This window comes from Apodemus sylvaticus, chromosome 18, assembly GCF_947179515.1.
Source record: "Apodemus sylvaticus chromosome 18, mApoSyl1.1, whole genome shotgun sequence".
Lineage (NCBI taxonomy): Eukaryota > Metazoa > Chordata > Mammalia > Rodentia > Muridae > Apodemus > Apodemus sylvaticus.
In genome coordinates, this window is record NC_067489.1 from 64,095,229 (window position 1) to 64,114,890 (window position 19,662).

Consider the following 19,662-nt stretch of genomic DNA (forward strand, 5'->3'; position numbering starts at 1 on the left):
AAAATTTTGTTTGTTATTAAGATGTAGGAAATCGTATTTCACAAATACTAGCCCCACAAGTGACCAGTAGGACAGAAAATGTGAGCACTTTTGCCAGGGTACTGAAGTTTGTATTAGTTGGTTCAATAGAAAGCAATCTTCATACCCACTACAACTGAGAATGAATTGTTTTTGGAGAAGTGTGAATATACCAAAAATGGTCACTGTTTCATAGTTTGGGTGACTGCACACTGATCCCCTTCCCTTTGCCTGACATAGCTCAGGGAAGCAGGTACAGTTGGTAGGGATCATGGTGGGAAGTAGGGACACCGAATTAGAAATGACAACTTGATAACAACACTCTCTCTTTCTCAAAGGTGTGCTGGAATGGCCATTTTGGACAAAACTGGTTGTGGTGGCTATTGGCTTCACGGGAGGTCTCGTCTTCATGTATGTACAGTGTAAAGTCTACGTCCAACTGTGGCGCCGGCTGAAGGCCTACAACCGTGTGATCTTTGTGCAGAATTGCCCTGATACTGCCAACAAACTGGAGAAGAACTTCCCGTGTAATGTGAACACGGAAATCAAGGATGCTGTGGTTGTGCCTGTGCCACAGACAGGTTCAAATACACTGCCAGCTGCAGAGGGAGCCCCGCCTGAGGTCATACCAGTCTGATGGAACAAGAGGGGAACTTCTTCACAGAAGGCTCTTCACAGCCCCCAGCCACTACAAACAGAAGTGCTTCTGCTCTGGGGGCTTCTTTATCTTCTCCTTTTCTCTACTGACTTGTCATGACTTGGAGCCAAAAGGAAATGAGAAGAAAATAACAAATGACCAGGATCTCCAGAAGCAGAGCCTGCGGTGGGACCTGGAAAAGGGGAGTGTCTTGGGGAATGAGTTCATAAGGCATGGTTGGCACAAGCCAGTCTTCCAGAGCGATGGACGCGTGATACTCCTTCAAGTAGTGCAGAGGAAATCCCTGAACAGACTTCAACTGCAATGTATACTTCTTTGTATGGTTCTGTAATGTTAGCCTTCTCCACTGGAAATCAGACACACACACACACACACACTCACACACTCACACACTCACACACACAATCTGGGCTTAAGCCTGAAATTGTGTGCCTCATCCCTAAGTCACACCAGAAGCAAACTTGGAGTACTTGAGAGGGTTGTTTTTTTTTTTAATACTTTGACAGCTGATTTCTCTGGCTATTGTGAAGTCTGGTTATTTTGACAGATGCATGTTTTTAAATGGATGCAATACACTTTTGAAGATAGAAATGTTTGAAATTTTGTTAAAATGAAGGAGAGATTTTCAGAGCATTGTGGAGTTTAGCTATCATTGTTTTTTGAGCAACTATCATGCCATATTTTTGATTTTTTTCTGGTCCCTATTACACAGTACTTAACAACATATAACATGAGCTACAAAATACAACCACAGTTGTAAATTTTAAATCTCCTAGTGTGCCCCATTAGGAAAAGTAAAAATAAATAAGTCAATTGATTTTCGCTGTTTAGTTAACACTATATATACAAGTTATTTCATGTCATCAATTATAAAATAGCTTTCATTATTTTCTTGAACCAAGTCTTCAAAATTCTGCATGTATTTATGGCACACTTCAATATGAATGAAGTGTGTTGGACAGGATTTAAATAACAATATTGGTTAGCAGAGTCCTTGCATTAGAAACTACATTTGTTTCATTTAAGTTGATTATTTTAAAGCAGCAGTTTAATCCATTATTCTGCTGTGCAGTTTCATTTAAAGGTGACAATTTACAAAGCACTAAACTCACCAAATTATGTATTCTGGCTTGATGTCAACCTAGTTTCAAAGGGGTGAATAAAACCAAAAGTGCAAGAAGTCAGTAAAATGTGTAGCAATGTTATGAAGTCAACTTCTATATAGAAGCTATAAAGTAACTAAGATAGGGAAATAAATTATTTTGCTACTAAATCAGGTGTGTTAAGGTTTTTAAATTCACATGGAGGGTCAATGTGACATGGGTATTTTAATTAAAGATCTTAACCCCATGTTTAAACCTGATAGTATTTCCCTCACTCAGCTCAAAAGTAAAAATATCCTGTACAATCCATGGTGAGCGATAGGCCGGGTTGTTGGCTCAACAGCTGATTACTGTGCTCTACACAGATTCAGATAAACTGATATGAATGATCAACTGCAATGAGCTGGGTAAATACAAAGTTACCTGACAAAAAGAGATGATCACCTTTTTTAAAAGTGACTTTTGTTGTTGTGAGCTGTGATTATTTATTATCCTGAAAAGGCAGAGATGGCCCTAAGAACCAAAGCATGGGCATCAGGTTGCACAAATGTGGGTTCCACACTCATGCACTTTGTAATCATCAGTGGTTGTTCTTCATGGATGATGAAGGAAAAGGAAAAACAAAAGGATCTTTCAACGGGAAGAGTATTTGTAGTGATTGACACTGGGTCCACATAGTCCCACCCTTAGAAATAAAGACATAGTGAACAATGTTAACTGTGTGTGTGACATGTATATTCATGTATATATGCAAGAGAAATGTTAAGGTCAAGTCAAGGAAAGGTTAAACACTGGTCTTTCTTAAAACTCGGGGGGACATGGACAAAGCAATGGACATAAATAATCTGGACCAGGCCTTCAGCACAAATGACAGAAGCTTTGTATTAACTTCCTGCCAACTTTCCACTTTAAATATTTAAGAATAGGAACAGCAAAGGGAGGATGGATTGTCCATGACTTCACACAAAGGGACTGACCATCATTCAGTGTTTCTGTATAGTTCCCCTTGCTCTTCCTATGATGACAATTTGATGTCTACCAATACTGCACAAGGAGGGGTCTACCTCTTCTTGCAAGTGCAAACTAAAATTGGTTTACCTTTTTACAGCAGGAGGAAATGAATTATATACCTGAATTACCACAGAAAGCACTGTTTACAACCAAGATGGATATTTGAATAGCTTGTTTCACAGAGGAAGGCAGTTGGCTACACCTTATTTTGCAAGATGTACACCAGCACTAAAATAAACAGAATAAAAAGTAGAGACAAGCTTTGCTACATCAATGAGAAAAGATAGCAAGCTGTTTTAAAGTGATAGCTAAATGCTTCAAGTAAACTATCATAAACTTTGTCTTTAAATGAGTATTTGATAGAACTCTAAGGTATGTATCACTCAGTGATTATTCTGGTATCTTTTGATGCTTTGAAACCCACAAATTTTTTCCTCTAAATTATTACCTGAAATGACTATGATTCACACAATCTGCCCTAACTATTCATATATAGAACAGCAGTGTTGGCGCTGGGCATGGTAGGTACACACCTGTAATCCCAACACTCTAAGCTTAGGATCTCAGGGTTATCCTCTGCTACATAGTAAATCCCAAGTAGAGGCCAGCCTAGGCTGCAGACCTTTCTCCAAACGTAAAACAAACAAAAAAGGTTAAGACTCAAAGAATAAAGCCAGTATTGAAAACATCTTTTCACAATGTGTGGTAATGGTTTTTCCCTTAATAACAAAGAAAAGGTTTGGTTTTGATGGCCTGACTTACTGCTCAAGGAGAAAACCCAGCTTGACAGAATGGCATTATTTTGAAGTGTGTTTACCTGCTCTCATGTAAAAAATAAAGTGACATTGAAACAAAATTATCCCTGAGTTTAGACTTTCAAACTGGATTTTTATAAACACAACATGAAGCTGTGCTGTGAGAAACGTCATGAACCAGACTTCGAAAATGCTTTCTATCAAGAGCTGATATTTTCACTGGGTGCAATTATTCAATGAGACGTGAATTAAAGCATTTAAGGTGACGCCCGGGATGGAAGAGGTGCATTAGTGGGTACACTTTCTGCTCCCAGAGGCTCCTGCTTGATTTCTCAGCATCCACATAGCAGTTCACAGCCACCTAAAATCCTAAGAGTCCCAACGACCCAGGACATTACAATGCAGACATCAGTCTTTCTCAGAATGTCCCAGGATCAAAACTTCATTTAGAGCCGTTGATGCTACCGGTGATGATATCCTGCAGGAGAACCCTCATTCATACCTATAATTTTTCTTTTTTGAGGACATGGGTAACCTCCATTTGTTCTTCAGCTAAAAAATGAGGCCATTAATACAATGACATCATTAAGAGAAATCACAAAGGCGAGGGGTGGGAGACCATTCATTCCATCTGTCAGGTATACGTTGCCTTGCCTTACCAATGGATGTTTTGGAGCAAATACTAAGTGTAGAAGCTAAATCCTACTATCATTATTGTAACTGGTCAGCCCAATGGTGCTATTTTCCATAACAATACACTAAAGTGAAGCTATTCAGTTAGACTGCAATGTATCCCCCATATCTGAAGAAAGCCCATGTTGAAATTAGATATAACATTCAAACAAAGGAGAAAATATTAAGTGTGTGCAATTTTTGAGATTGGGCATTTGTACATTTTTAGTTTTACGTAATTGTCTTTCATTAACAATTTACTGTTTGTGAGTAATCTGTGCTTAACAAACTAAGAAAACTAATTATCTGTGAAAGACTTTGTATATTAAACAAATGCTCCAAATCTTGGCTGTAGTTTCTCTGCTTTCTGTCTACTGTGCTGGGACTCTTAGCGTTGTATTTACAACAGGTTTTTCTAATGAAACCCTTGAATTCTTAATTTAAGATTTGATAATGGTCTAAGTTTTTAACTAGAATCTGAACATACTTATGCCAAATCTATGGTGACTAATGTGTTATTTCTGGAAATTTTGGGGGCTCCACCTAGAACATCACATTACTGGGGAAACTGGGGACCCCTTTCAGGGTTCTTAGTCTTGTCAATAAAATAATTTCAGATCAGACTCAGAAAGAAGCTCCAGGTCAATTCGATTAGACTTTAATCAACAACCAAGCAGGCAAGCTGGAAATCACAGCAGCTACCTCAAGGGAGAGAATAGGAAGTTGGAGAGCTATCTTAGTCACGGTTTCCATTCCTGCACAAACATCATGACCAAGAAACAAGTTGGGGAGGAAAGGGTTTATTAGCTTACAGTTCCAAATTGCTGTTCATCACCAAAGGAGGTCAGGACTGGAGCAGGGCAGGAAGCAGGAGCTGATGCAGAAGCTGCTCTAGGTCCCATGCTGCTCTCCTTGCCTGCAGCCGAGGGAGTTTTGGTAGAGACTTCCAGGCTGGGAAAACTCAAGTTTGTAGCTTTGTCAAAGAAAAGAACTTGAAGACAAGTCAACATGAAGCAGAGCCCAACTCGTTACAAAGTTTAAAAAAAAAAAAAAAAAGCAAGTCCACCCAAGATGTGCCTGCTTCCTTAGGGTCACCTCACATTACTGGGGAAATTGGGGACCCCTTTCAGGGTTCTTAGTCTTGTCAATAAAATAATTTCAGATCAGACTCAGAAAGAAGCTCCAGGTCAATTCGATTAGACTTTAATCAACAACCAAGCAGGCAAGCTGGAAATCACAGCAGCTACCTCAAGGGAGAGAATAGGAAGTTGGAGAGCTATCTTAGTCACGGTTTCCATTCCTGCACAAACATCATGACCAAGAAACAAGTTGGGGAGGAAAGGGTTTATTAGCTTACAGTTCCAAATTGCTGTTCATCACCAAAGGAGGTCAGGACTGGAGCAGGGCAGGAAACAGGAGCTGATGCAGAAGCCATGGAGGGATGGTTCTTACTGGTTTGCTTCCCCTTGTTTGCTCTGCCTGCTCTCTTATAGAATGCAAGAATACCAGCCCAGAAATGGTACCACCCCCAAGGAGCCCCCTCCCCTTGATCACTAGCTGAAAAAATGCCCCACAGCTGGATCTCATGGAGGCACTTCCCCAGGTGAAGCTCCTTTCTCTGTGATGACTCCAGCCTGTGGCAAGTTGACACAAAATCAGCCAGTACAAGAGCCATGTAAACTCAGTGTTCAGCAATGGGTGTCGGCCGCGATCAGAACAAGCAGCTGCATGTCTGAGGGCGTCAGGGTAAAAGTGAAGAGAGCCCAAGGGGTGAGAGAAAGCACGCTCACGTTCAGAACCATGTTGGGGGTTTGGGGAGGAAGAACAAACCAAAACAAACCACCCTTTTCAGAGAGCTTCATGGCAACTCAGTAGTAACTGTACCTGGGCTCAGCTTCCTGGGGGAAAAGTACATCGTCTCACTAAAGGCTTAGTTAATCCTATCTCTTTAGCATCAATTAAAGGGAACTGGCTTTCTAAAGGGTAGTCCTTTACCGAGCTGAGGGACCAGCCCAACTGGATTAACTCAAGTCTTGGGTAACTTGACCAGTAGATAGCATTCTTTCGATCAAGAAGAAATAGTGATTTCCCTTAGTGGGCCTCAAAACCAGTTAAGAATAAATATACAATAGCGCATGGAAACAGTAAAGTTCCCAACCCCACCTTTGAAAAAGTGTAAGGAGTCTGAGCAGTAGGTGAGTGTCCATGCCCAGCTGCTCTAGGTCCCATGCTGCTCTCCTTGCCTGCAGCCGAGGGAGTTTTGGTAGAGACTTCCAGGCTGGGAAAACTCAAGTTTGTAGCTTTGTCAAAGAAAAGAACTTGAAGACAAGTCAACATGAAGCAGAGCCCAACTCGTTACAAAGTTTAAAAAAAAAAAAAAAAAGCAAGTCCACCCAAGATGTGCCTGCTTCCTTAGGGTCACCTCAAGTGTGTTTACAATGAATGTTTACATATTCATACACACACATATTCCTGCAGGTTCCCAAGTTACACTATCTAGAGAGTAACTTGCAACAGTCTACAAGAATAGAGTTATAGAAAGAGTTCTGTCTTGCATAATCACATGAAAGGTTTCAGGCAAGATCTGGCTCTCAGAGAAAACAATACGGAGTACGGTTTGCTTGCCTGTGAAAAGAAAACAATGCAGCAAAATAATACAGGAGCTGTTTAATATAGAGATCCAGTAGCTGAATATCAGCACGCTAGCAATGATACAGTTACAGACCTTGAACAAGTAGTAAAATAATGATCTTAAAGAACTTAGTGGGCAAACAGTTAAGTCACTATGCAGTACAGACAGTCCACATGACCCCCGAAATGCACATGCGGCAACAGCCTTTTGGCTGGTCCTCACCAACAAAGATCTGCTGCCTGGAAATAGACAGGAAAGAATCACCTAAGTGTGCTTCCTGAACTGATATTTTAAGATGTATTAGTTACTTTTATGCAGCTATAATCCAAATTCTTAAGTGGAGTAAAACCAAAAGAGAAGTATATTCTGACTCAGTTTTAGGACTTCTGTTTGTTACAGTTCCTGCAGCAACTTGGCAAGGACTTCTTGACTGGTGACAAGACTTGCCTGGACCCAGGGTGGGTAAAACCTTCAAAGACCTGCCCCTACTGACATTCAGGCCCCAACTAAGACATGCTCTACAATTTTCAGAATAACACGAGAAGGTGGAAATTGAGGGCCTTTGACCATCCCAAAATGAATTTAGTTAAACACCATGGCTCTTTAGATAGTCTCCATGGTCCTTGAATAGTCCCAATACTGTTCAAAAGTCCGAATTTTCTTGTGAGAACCAACCCAAATTTAGGTGATTCTCTGTAAAATCAAAAAACAAGTGACTTGTAATCCCCAGTGGCACAGAGTAAAATGCCACTCTAGAAGCCCATCAGTGCCATGCTAGGGAGTATCTGCCCCCTAGGGCAGTTGGTGGCCATGGGTCGGCAGTGCTGCCCCCTACAGAGTGCCACTTGAGCTCACAGGGACTCTTGAGACAGAGTGCCTGTTGTGAGCATAAAGAGAAAGAGGCACCCCTTCTTCAGAGGCACACACACTGGTATAGTATAGACTAGTTTATTCAGGGCATGGGATGGGAGTTAGGGTGGTAGTAGAGGCAGAGAAAGGGAGAGAGTAGAGAAGCAGAGGCCGGCCATGACTATGTGGAGAGACAGGGGAGGGGAGCCCAAGAGGGGGCAAGAGAGAGGCAAGAGATGAGGAGGGGCTGAGCAGCCTCCTTTATAGTAGGCTAGGCCAACTGTGGGGAGGGGCACACCTGGCTGTTGCCAGGTAACTGTGGGTAGGGGCACACCTGGCTATTGCCAGGTAGCTGTGGGTAGGGGCATACCTGGCTATTGCCAGGTAGCTGTGGGTAGGGGCATACCTGGCTGTTGTCAGGTAACTGTGGGGAGGGGCATACCTGGCTGTTGCCAGGTAGCTGTGGGTAGGGGCATACCTGGCTGTTGCCAGGTAACTGTGGGGTGGGGCTTAGACAGAACCCTAACAGTGCCTGTTCACCTTCTCTACCCACCATCCCTTCCACACAGCACTGGGATTATGGGCACACACCAACAGCCCCTGCCTTACTATGGGTGCTGGGACTCAGGCGCTCTGCAGCACTAGACTGACTAGGCCATCTTACCCCTGTTTGTTTCACTTTCCCCTTCTACGAAATTCAGGTCACACGGCCACTGAAGATCACTGCTGTTTTCAGTAAGTTTTAACTGTGACCCTGGCTGGAGTTTATGTATTTGAAAACTGCCCCTCTCCCATGTTCAGAGTTGAGAGGGCTTTAGGGTAACATACAGACCTTCCTCTTTGCCGGTTTCCTATCTTGCCTGCTGCATCCTCCTCCGATATGTTTCTATCACTATGATGTTGGCCATGATGTGATGCCAACATCACATCATGATGTGATAGAGAGGCATCATCAGAACTGCACTAAGTTATTATTTCGACTCTCGGCTAAGTTCCCAGTATCAGGTTTTTAGCTTCCATGAAAAGCAGACTATTACAATCTCTGTATTTTAAAAGCAATTTAAAGAGAATTCTTAAATAAAAACTATAAAGCTATTTTAAAACTGCAAATACTTCTTTGAGAGTGGGTTCAATAGCAAATTCTTACATACAGATAATTGCTAAAATAAACTTTATTTGTGTGTGTGCATGGTGCATGTACACACTTCCCATGGAGTGCATGTGGACGTTAGAAGAAAACTTGTAGCAACTGTTCTCTTTAATCCATGGATTCTCGACTCAAGCTTCGGCAGTCAGGCTTGGTAGCAAGGCCCCTCGTGCCGAGCCATCTCCCCAGCACACACACAAGTGACTGCGCCACAGTCAGTGAGCATGATGTGAGCGTTTCAGGTATTTCAATGAGGGCTGTCAGGCACTGCGGTCATTTCTTCATCTGTGTCACTTGATTCACTTACTGGTTCCAGTCTCCCATCTGTAGCTTCTCCAGTTTCCCCTGATAGTTCTAATTCTCCTAAATCCTTTTCTATATTTAAAATATTTTTCTGTTTGCGCTTCTTAGGAACTGCATCATTAGCACAAAGTTTCCTCATTTTGATGTTTGGCAATTTCTTCAGATCAAAATCCCATTCCCTAGAAAAGATAGTACAGTGCTGAGGGTGGTAATGACAACACCAGGACAGTCACTGTCAGCTTTGCCCGCTGCACAGGGCAGCCTTTCAACAGAGTTCACGTGCATGAGAAAAAAGCATCAACATTAAGGAAGGGGGTGCAACATCCCAAGCCGAAAGACTCGCCGCATTGCTACAGTAATTATTGCCTCACGGAATCCTATACAATCTACACTGAAAAAATGCACAAGAAAACCCCAGGCTCTGTGTGGTTTCCTCCCCTAAATATTCTCCTGTATCAAGCTCCATGATCTGAAGACCCTCACAAGTCAGAATTATGTCACAACTAGCAAACCTCTAAACGAAATCAGAGGCAGACATTCTTCTCACACACAGGCGCACTGCAACTGAATCATTAAGAAAAACACACTCGCGTTTTTGTCCGCTTGTAGGACAATTCTATTTTCAATCATCGCATGCGAGAAGTCTGGAGGCCACGTCAAAGAAGCGCTGACACACTATACGCATCTCCTCACAGTTCTCAGTTTCTTTGAAGAAGTAGCATACACACTGCTTCAAAAGCAACGAACCATTTTGTTTCCATAATGCCTGGATTTAAATTTATCCAATTTCAATTCAGAAAAAAAAAATCAGACTCCCTAATATGTTTTAGTAAAAACCAAAATTATTAATGAAAAGCATTTTCTACTATACAGAATCTGCTTGAAAAATGAAAATCTGAGTTTCTACAGCTCAGTGGTCTCTATGGTTACCAGAATAGAATCACAGAGCCCTGGACCAAAGGTTCTCAAGGACAAAACTCTCACCCTTGCATTGGTTTCTATTCATTTGTTCCAGTTACTGTTAAGAAATACAAATTAGCATCAGGGGAGAACAGAAACATCCCTAACATATTACATGGGATTTTAAAACTATTCTGGAAAAGAAAAAGTATCAATAGCAACAGCCAAGTGCACACTAGGTTCGCAGACAGATACAATCACACCAACAGGAAAGAATGTCAACAGAACGCTCTCTGCTCTCATTTTCACTAATGTCTTTACTCAGGGAAGTTCATGTATTGTGCATTTCACATAAAACTTTGAAGGAATTCAAATACTTACCGGAAAGTCTGCAGAGTATTAGAGTCTAAAATGTCTGGGATCTCTGAAAAAGAAAAAATTAATATCCATTAGGCATTTTCTAAATTTAGTTAATAGTTTCCCTCTTATCTGACAACATGGCAGCTGATGCTAATAAAAAGAAAAACAATTTAAATATAGGCATGAATGAGCCGTGTCTGTGTATGTCATGTATGTGCATGTGCCTGCAGAGTGCAGAGTGTGCTTCCCCTAAAGCTGGAGTTACAGCTTTATGAACCATCTAAACTGGCTGTGTGCTGAGCCATCTCTCTAGTCCCAAAGAAAAACATCTTCAAAGCACTGCTACTATTAACACAAGAACTGCACTTGGAAAGAACAGAGTTCAATGTGCAGGGATAACATAAGGATTCCGTTACACAGAGTTTATTAGCAGACTTGTGAAATACATCAGCATATTCAAACAAGTATGGATATTTTTATTTTGTAGTGCTATGAAAAACAAGTTATTAAGTACTTACCTTATGTCAAATTGGCAGAACTTACCAGATTTCAATGATTATTTAACATGAAAGAAAAATCACATTACTCAAAATATGAAAAATTTAGAAAGAATTTTAATCCTGAGGACCTCAAAAAAGTCCATACAATTTAAATTACCCTGTAACCTCAAAGGCAACCACGGGAGCTCCGAGGTTGCCTTTGAGTCTCAGACATGGACTTTTAAAGTAGTAATGGAATTTTAAAAAAATTTTAAAGTTGGATTGAATGTATTTTTGCATTAGAAAATGGCCATTAGAGTTGAGAGACAGGGCAGGAAGGCACATTTAAAGTAATGTGTTTGGGTTTCAAGTTGGCAAAGAATAGAACTATGGTCTATACTGGCTGGTTTTGTGTGTCAACTTGACACAGGCTGGAGTTATCACAGAAAGGAGCTTCAGTTGGGGAAGTGCCTCCATGAGATCCAGCTGTGGAGCATTTTCTCAATTAGTGATCAAGTGGGGATGGCCCCTTGTGGGTAGTGCCACCTTGGGCTGGTATTCTAGGCTTGTACAAGAAAGCAGCAAGCAAGCCAGTAAGAAACATCCCTCCATGGCCTCTGCATCAGCTCCTGCTTCCTGACCTGCTTGAGTTCCAGTCCTGACTTCTTTGGTGATCAACAGCAATGTGGAAGTGTAAGCTCAATAAACCCTTTCCTCCCCAGCTTGCCTCTTGGTCATGCTGTCTATGCAGGAATGGAAGCCCCGACTGAGACCTTAGCCTCAACTGTCAACTTGATGAGCTCTACCATCACCTGGGAGACAGGTGAGGAATGCTCTGGGGAATTTATTTTCATCAGGTTAACTGAGGTATGAAAACTTGTCCTACATATTGGTGGCACCTGGGCTGGGTTACATTGTCATGTCATCCTGTGGCCCCCAACTCCCACCCTGCAAAAAAGAGAACTTAGCAGCAGCATTCATTGTGGTTACAACGAATCCTACTGCTGTGTGTGATGTCACCACTACAACAGGCTTAAGCTTTGAGCCAAAGCAAACCTCATGGAGCGAGCTTTTGCCAGAGTATGTCATCACAGTGACAGGAAAAGGCACCAAGCACAGCATCTTAGATTCCCAGAAGGCAACTGCAAGAGAACATCACAGGAGCAGCAGAGGCGCCCCGCCTGTAGCGGTACAGTGTCACATATTTCTGAGTTAATTCTGTCCTTTTTAAACCAGAGAAACAAATCTTCTGTTGTATTTAAGAGCTTTGAGACAGGCTCTCAAACTGCCAGGAACTCTCAGAACTTTCCCTGCCTCTTTCCACAAGGCCTGGGTCGAAGCTTGTGTGCTACCATGCCTCCTTCTGGTTTACTTTAAACTGAGGTGTCCTCTTTATTCTCTGGTGGGCTAGAGGGATCAGGTATGGATATGTCTAGTTCCAAAACCAGGCTTTCCTTGTTTTAAAAAGAGGAAGTTCAGACACTTCTAGTATTACCCAGAAGTTCTTTTGCAATCTCATATGTTCATGTTCTTTATATTAAACTTGAATTTTAATTTTACTATTAAATATTTTACCTACTATTTTGATTTAACCTGTCCAACATGAGTGAGGACAGTGACATGACAAACTTTAATGCCCTCCCAGTTCTGCAGAGGACAGCGGCTGCTGCGCTGATGCAGACTCTGCCACCAGGTCCTCTGGTTTCTTAAGCCACAAAGCTGTATTTATCAGAGGAAATCATTATTTTTTAAAATTAGTGCGGTCTCCCAGGAGTGCTGACACACCTGTAAGCACAGGAAAGACCACTCACTACTTCTGCTCAAATTCCTGGCCCAAGAGGGACCCACCCTGAGCCATCAGGACACAGAAACCAAGGAACAGTCGGGGACAGAATCCTCGGAGCAGACCCTGTGCCACAGCCCTTCATACCCAAATTCCCCCCAGAGAGAACTGGTCTCCCAGGAGTACTGACACACAGGCTTGCAGGAGGGACAAGCCAGTCAGAAACAGCAAGACCAGCTAACACCAGAGATAACCAAATGGCAAGAGGTAAGGGCAAGAACATAAGCAACAGAAACCAAGGCTACTTGGCATCATCAGAACCCAGCTCTCCCACAATAAACCCTCGATAACCCAATACACCAGAAAAGCAAGACTGTGATTTAAAATCACATCTCATGATGATAAGGACTTTAAGAAGGACATAAATAACTGCCTTAAAGAAATACAGGAGAACAAAGGTAAACAGGTAGAAGCCCTTAAAGAGGAAACAATTACAGGAAAACACAACAAAACGGTTGAAGGAATTGAACAAATCCATCCAGGATCTAAACAACAGTGACGGTAAGGTAATCAGTCAAGTATTATCCGCAGGCTGTGTACGCTTTAAAGAGCCACCACTGTCCCACTCAGCGATCTGCCCTTTTGCCAGTTATTAACATGCTGTCCTTACACTGGAGCTGTGGTCTGTCAAGCAAGTCACAATGGTGGGAGGAGGGACTCAGATGTGTGTAGAGACGGACAAGTAACAGCCTCATGGGGAAGGCAAGCTGGGTGGGTGCTAGAAGTGAGTCAGTCACAGTAGACAGCTGTCAACTGTCACAAGGAAATGAAACTGATAGTATTCTATGCATGAACAAAAAGAAACTACAAGATCAAGACAAATCAATAAAACAGAACGTTGAAACTCACTGTGAGTCAGATACTGTTTTGAAAGGGCAAAGTGAACGTGAGAATACACACCAAAGCCATAGCCTTCGTACTGCTGCCGCTCACGCTCCATGGTCTGCTTGATGGCGGCCTCGCGGGAATGGTGCCGCCTTCCCTGCCTGTCCTTGATGCTGTTGTGTAACTCAATCTGCTCCAGCTCACTGCTGAACCGAGCCAAGTACCTGAAAAAAACAAACAGGATCTCCCTTACAATGCCTAAAAAATAAATGTGGGCTTGTACTAATTCATTTAACGTGTAGTGCCCAGGTGTCCCTGTCCTTTGAATAGTGACCTCATCACCAATCCCTCCTTCCCTTAACCTTCTTAATCGCTTTCCTGAATAATCCAAGTGTTAATTTCAGTGAACAAATCCACAGCATGCTGTCTGCTGAACCAAGGACCTCACACTGAACCACCTACTCGATTCGTCTAGACCACACCATCTCACCCTTAGCACACATTCCCATGTGCCCTTCCTCCTGCCCCTCCCCCCTCCCCATTGCTTGAGCTCCCCACTCAGGACACAGTATGACACTCGAGGTGACGTTTCCAGGCCTCTCTCCCTACTCTCCACCTAACTTCTATCCCCTCACATCACTGCATTCTAGTTCCTCACCAAGCTCTACTAGCCTGACAGAGGACAACGGTTCCATGCCTCCTGCCAAGTCCTCCAGCAATGTCACCCCCTTCTCTGGCTGTGGCCTGAAAGCCTGATGATCACATGTATTCCTAGAAACCAGGTGCTCCCTATGTCCTCTGATGGCCACCGAGTGTCGCTGTCCCTCCCAGCGCCTGTCACACTAGCCTCGGAGCGTGCTATTCCAGTCACGTGAAATGTCTGGTGGGGTTGTCAGCTGTCAGCCACTCTCATCCCTGGCCGTTACATGCCATTCTCAGTGTGAAGACTATGTCACGCTAACCTACCTCAACGTGCTAACACCCAGACGGGCCAAGTACAGACAACCCTTCCCCAGAAGCCTTTCCTAACCCCAGGAAACTAAAATGGGGCCACGCTGGAATACAAATTTAAGTCTTTTAGTTTAAAAAAAAAAAAAAAATCCCATCTGCTTGTATCCAAACACTGATGGCAGATCCATCTCTTAGGAACTAGGCTAGAGTTCTCGTTTCTGATCCTTTGATCACAATATGCCCCATATTTACCTTTCAACTAATTCACAGGCATCTTTCTTTGAATATCTTGTTTTTTTTGTATCCAGATGACTGTGAAACCACTGAAGTTTGTCACCTATGAAGAAGTACCAAAGATCAACAGTATTTCATACTTACACATGAAATTAAGTAGCCCATAAGGACTGTTACTAAGCATGTTATACCTAGGAGAGGTGCCAGGTACTGTGAAAAGAAAAAACCTGGACACGTCGGTAAAACTTGGGAGCAATAAATCTGACCCACACAAAGAGAGACAAGGCGGAGGCAGGACGGAAAGGGGAGAAAAGGGAAAGAGGAAAAAGGGGGAAATTGTGCTACTAGTAAAGACTAAACAAATATGCACCCATATTGTTAACCAAGAACCCTCTGCTCTGTCATACTGAAGCCGCTGCTGTATGTGGCTTCTAGGCTGCTCCCAAAGGCCCTGCCCTAACTGTCTGTTCTCTAGCACCTGGTACACTAGGAGATGACGACCCTTTGAGAGGTGAGGCCTATGGGCATTCGTATGTCACTGAGGAAGTGCCCTCAGCCTGTGCTGTGGTCAGTATAAAGAAAGCAGCTCGTTCTAGTACACTCCCCGCCACCAGTGCTTGCTGCATTGCTAGTGGTCCTAACGTGACCGGAGCAGCTCCATGGACTGAAGCCCCACAAGCACATGCCAAGCAAACCTTTTCCCTCAGGTATGTGTTGTGGGATCCTAACCCAGCCATACCGTTCATAACCTTAGCTGTCAGAAGACAGGATTAAACCTGAGCCAGGCACACAGATGTGCTGGTGCACAGGAATGAAGTTTCTACACAGCTGAGCTGTATGGAGTACTAGCCGTCTACTCTGAAAGTCAGATGCTTTGATTATACATTATACTTTATCTTTCTTTCTTTTTTTTAAGTTAAGTCTGGTTAAAAAACATCTGATAAAAATAGAGAGAGAAAATAATTTAGAGCACAAACTTCTCCATACGATATGCAGAATCTGAAGCTCTCAGACCACTCACCAATAAGGTTGAGACGCAAGGCCCTCTCAGTCTTCAATCTTGAACCAAAAGGTGCATAGAAATTAGACATTTTCCAAAGCAGGGCTTAGAAATCTGTCAAAAATGTCACAAAGAAAAACTTCCCAGAGGACTTTGACATTCTTTCACATGTAATAAAAAAATAAATCATAGTGACCAAGATACATAGAATGCCACAACTGTCTGCTAACATGGCAGGCCAAGTTGTCACCACAGTGCTGTTTCTGCATGCCAGTGTCCCCAGGAAAGTCTGGAGACAACCAGTGCTGTTCATGCAGACAGAGGCCTGACTGGGTGCTGACTGGGTGCTGCAGGAGCAGCACCTGAAGAGACCCGGAAACGCTCGGCCCGGTCCCTCAGCAGACCCGGTCCCTCGGCAGACCTTCCGAGTGGAAAGCCCTGCTCCCTCGGCAGACCTTCCCAGTGGAAAGCCCTGCTCTAACAAGCCCATGGTGCAGCTCGTGGCAAATAAAGCTTGTGAAATACACAGACGGGCAATGGCAAAAATTATACTGTTCAGATGTAAGTCACGTTAAAAAGAAGACAGAACCACGCTCAGTGATAAAAGAACTGCTGGAAATTTAAACTGTTTTAAGACAGGACTGCCACCATACGTCTTTACTTAAAAAATAAAAAAAAGCATACCCACTGCAAAAGAGAAAATTCAAAGCTTCTCTCCAAACCCTGCCAGCTCTCAGATGGTAGGCAAGCTAGATTGCCTCAGTCCTGGGCTGCCTTTTCTTTCCCGTCTACAGCACTCATTAAATGATCTAGTTTCCACGTCCCAGTCCACCCAACCCACAAATACCTCCAACCTGTCTTAGAACACTAGTCCCAAATTATGCAAGCGCACACTCAGCGTTTCCTTCATCATGTCGAATGCCCGGCAAGCTGAGATGCCCTCCTCACTAGTCTCCTTCCCACTCTCTCTCTGCTCAAATGTTAACTTAGTGAGGAGTCTTCCATGACGCCCATAAAATAGAAACTCCTCTCCTTTCCTCTAACCTGTGTCAACTTCTCTCCACCACACTCACCACGAACTGCTAATTACACTTACTTTTTAGTCAGCTCTGTGAGACCAGAGGCCTTTTATACCGTGGTGTAAGAACTAATGGAAAAATATTTATTAAAGCAAGAGGGAATGGACACTGAGGACCGTGCTCCTGACAAGCCGATGCCCAAGGGCACTTACCCCGGTGCCGGGCACTAAGGAGACTAGACTAGACTAGACGCTTACCTTTCCTTCTTGTCCTGCCTGTGGGACTCCCGTGTCATCTGAGCTGCTTTTCTACTGTATGGATGGATGACTTTTTTCTCCCGTCCTACCATTTTTCCTTTCAGTCCTTTAGGCTAAAACACAGGACAAGTGTTGTTAGAGACACAAGTGACTCCCGTCACAAGATGCTCCTCTGAAGATGCAATGAGCCAGAGACATAACAGGAATCAGGAGACAGGCCAAACATTCTGCTAACTCCAACCATCTTTTATTTCCCCATGATCATAATAGAACTGATCTATTCAGAAATCTCCAATAGCAGCAGACCAAGAGAAAAATCAACAGAGTCAACACCACTCAGTGATTCAGCCATGCCAGCTTAAAGAAGTTCCGAGAACAGAGGGAAGACTCGGGGCTGGAAACACTCCCTGGCTAAGGTTAAGGACGTCTCTGCTGTTAAAGAGCACAGAATTCTAACAGGCATTTCACTGTGGCACAGGAAAGAGGGTGGGGCAAAGGCACAAGCAAAATCAAAGTTGACCAAACTTAGCTGGTTCCAACCAACACCGTAAGAATTCATTCCTTAAAGGCATTATAGAATGATTTTTTTTTAAGCTATGCAATTCTGTATTTTGGCCCATCTCTATTATTTAAGGGTTAGATCTGACTTTCTATAAGAGAAACCCAAAATAAAAATGGCTTAACCAAAACAGTTTAGTCTCTTCTGGTTCACTTAGGGAGACAGGTGCCCCCCACCCTGTTAGCCCATAACCTCCCAGACAGTCTGAGAGGGCTTAAAACCTGCTCTCCTCTCTAACCCTAAGTGGAAAAGAAAACCTCAAGAAAGTTGTCCCAAACCCTTTGCCCATGTCCTACCAACCAATCTTAGTGTTACATAAAATAGATGAATACATATCATTTTTAATCTCTGAGGAAAAGAAGACTATTAGGGAGCAGGTGTAAGTCTCTCCAATAGTCACCCCTCTAAAGGCCAAATAGCTCTTGAAGCTTTTCAAGTCTGTCTATTACCTTCATTCAAGCCATATAATCAGGCAGAGGCTCTACTCCAAGGGTACACTGTTAGACCCCTCTACAAAGAAGTCACAAAGTCTGTCTACAGTGTTAATCCAGTACAGAGTTTCTTTGCCTGGTGAAAGAGATCAGCTTGGTCCTAAGCTTTAGCACAGAAAGCCCTCTCTTCCAACTCCCTTCTCCAGCATTCCTTTCCTCCCCTTCACACAGCTCCTTCTCCCCATTTTACTGAAGCTCACGTCAGTCCAGAATGCACCACACCGTAACCTAAGACTACACTTGTTATCTGTCTGCAATCCTTTCCCCTTCGCTTCTCCTTTGCTAAAACAGAGCTCAAATCAATCCTCAAAAAACCTCTCCAGGTAACTAGAATGTCCATCAGTTCCTCATTCACGCAATTCTCTTAGAGACACTGCTCATTTCTGCATTAATCTGATGAGAGAAGACACGTCCAAGTCTGAAACCCATTTGAGGTTAGCTATGTGTAAAAAAATAACTTTGAAGCCGTAATAACACACACACACACACACATACATACACACACACACACACACGGTAGAGGGGCAAATGAGAAAAAGAGATTAAACATCAAACAGACACATGGTGGAAGGAGAGAAGAGACTCCCGCAAACTGTCCTCCGATATCCACACGTACATAAAATCAATTATAAACATAAATTCGGATACTGTGAATGAGCTCTTTATACTGCTATACATAAATCGTTTAGAACACTCTTAAGTAACTACTGTCTTCAAATGCAAACAAAACAGCACTGCTGCCCAGTCGGAATGGGACTAAGATCAGAACAAGCCACGGAAGGGCTGCGGACCGGGGCACCCGTGGGTGACTGTGCCCTAGCGGGGGTGGGGGGGGGTGGAGATCTGTGCTTGCCCCAGGGCAGAGGTGGGTGGGTCCAGAAAGGGGTATTAGTTAAGGCCTTCAGGAAACTGGGAGCAGTGGGCAACACCATCTGCAGCGAGCCGAGGAAGCACTAGAGCTCGCCTACCCTGGGGCAGGCACGCACGACCCAGCCCCGTCCCGCACGGCCACTACGAGACCCGGAGTCTCCCGGTCCGAGCTTGAACTTCCCGCTCGCCCGACCAGAGCCTCCAGGAGAACCTAAAGGGCCGCCCACCATGGCGATGTCTTGGCCACCGAGGCCCCGCGAAGTCCTGACGCGACAATTTCACCGAGGGCAGCCGCAGCCGCTCCGGAGTTCACTTCTTTCCAAACACACGTGGGTCCTGGGGGAAACAGATTGGGGCGGACAGGAAGGGGAGGAGCCGGTGCTTCCTCTAAAGCGTCCCCCAGAAACTGAAGCGCAGTGATTTTCCGCCCGCCTTGGCTTTACTGCCCCGGAGCTGTACAAGAAGCCTAGTTTGTCTGTCTTGTGTTTCTGGCTGAAAGTTTCAGCTGGCCTTGAGTATCTGCCAGCAGGCAGCTCTCCAGGGGCGAGCATCTTGTTCCGAGATATGGTCACCGGACCTAGAGGTGTCTGTCTCCCAGAGTGGTGGAAAATCAGCCTTCGCTTTTCCCCGGATTCTCTCTTTTTCTTGCTATTCATAAAGCCTGCCTTTCTAGCCTCGTTGTTCTGTTTTTGAACAGCACGGTAGAATGCCATAGAGAATCGTACG

General features: G+C 43.7%; 2 protein-coding genes across 2 annotated transcripts in view; one reads left to right on the forward strand and one right to left on the reverse strand.

The window, feature by feature from the left end:
• The window catches only part of Marchf1 (membrane associated ring-CH-type finger 1), an 83,636-nt gene extending 79,987 nt beyond the window's left edge, over window positions 1–3,649 (forward strand). Inside the window, exon 6 of the mRNA XM_052162132.1 lies at window positions 348–3,649. Coding sequence (XP_052018092.1) covers window positions 348–655 — 308 coding nt within the window. The 3' untranslated portion in view covers window positions 656–3,649. The remainder of the gene's footprint in view (window positions 1–347) is intronic.
• A 5,203-nt stretch (window positions 3,650–8,852) lies between these two features.
• On the reverse strand, window positions 8,853–19,302 carry Tma16 (translation machinery associated 16 homolog). The gene is made up of 7 exons (XM_052162606.1): window positions 19,164–19,302; window positions 17,017–17,129; window positions 15,762–15,799; window positions 14,759–14,843; window positions 13,631–13,779; window positions 10,430–10,472; window positions 8,853–9,327 (listed from the first exon to the last, which is right to left on the reverse strand). Exons 1-7 carry the CDS (start codon window positions 19,164–19,166, stop codon window positions 9,093–9,095), a joined length of 666 nt encoding a protein of 221 aa, XP_052018566.1. The 5' UTR covers window positions 19,167–19,302; the 3' UTR covers window positions 8,853–9,092.
• Between the last annotated feature and the right edge of the window lie 360 nt (window positions 19,303–19,662).

What these genes read in the sequence shown, in the direction of transcription:
- Tma16 (XM_052162606.1), bottom strand. An exon ending in CTTGCGTCTCAACCTTATTG is followed by an intron (nt 14,844 to 15,761) that starts GTGAGTGGTCTG and finishes ACTTCTTCATAG; the next exon opens with GTGACAAACTTCAGTGGTTT. An exon ending in GTACGAAGGCTATGGCTTTG is followed by an intron (nt 10,473 to 13,630) that starts GTGTGTATTCTC and finishes TTTCTTTTTCAG; the next exon opens with AGATCCCAGACATTTTAGAC.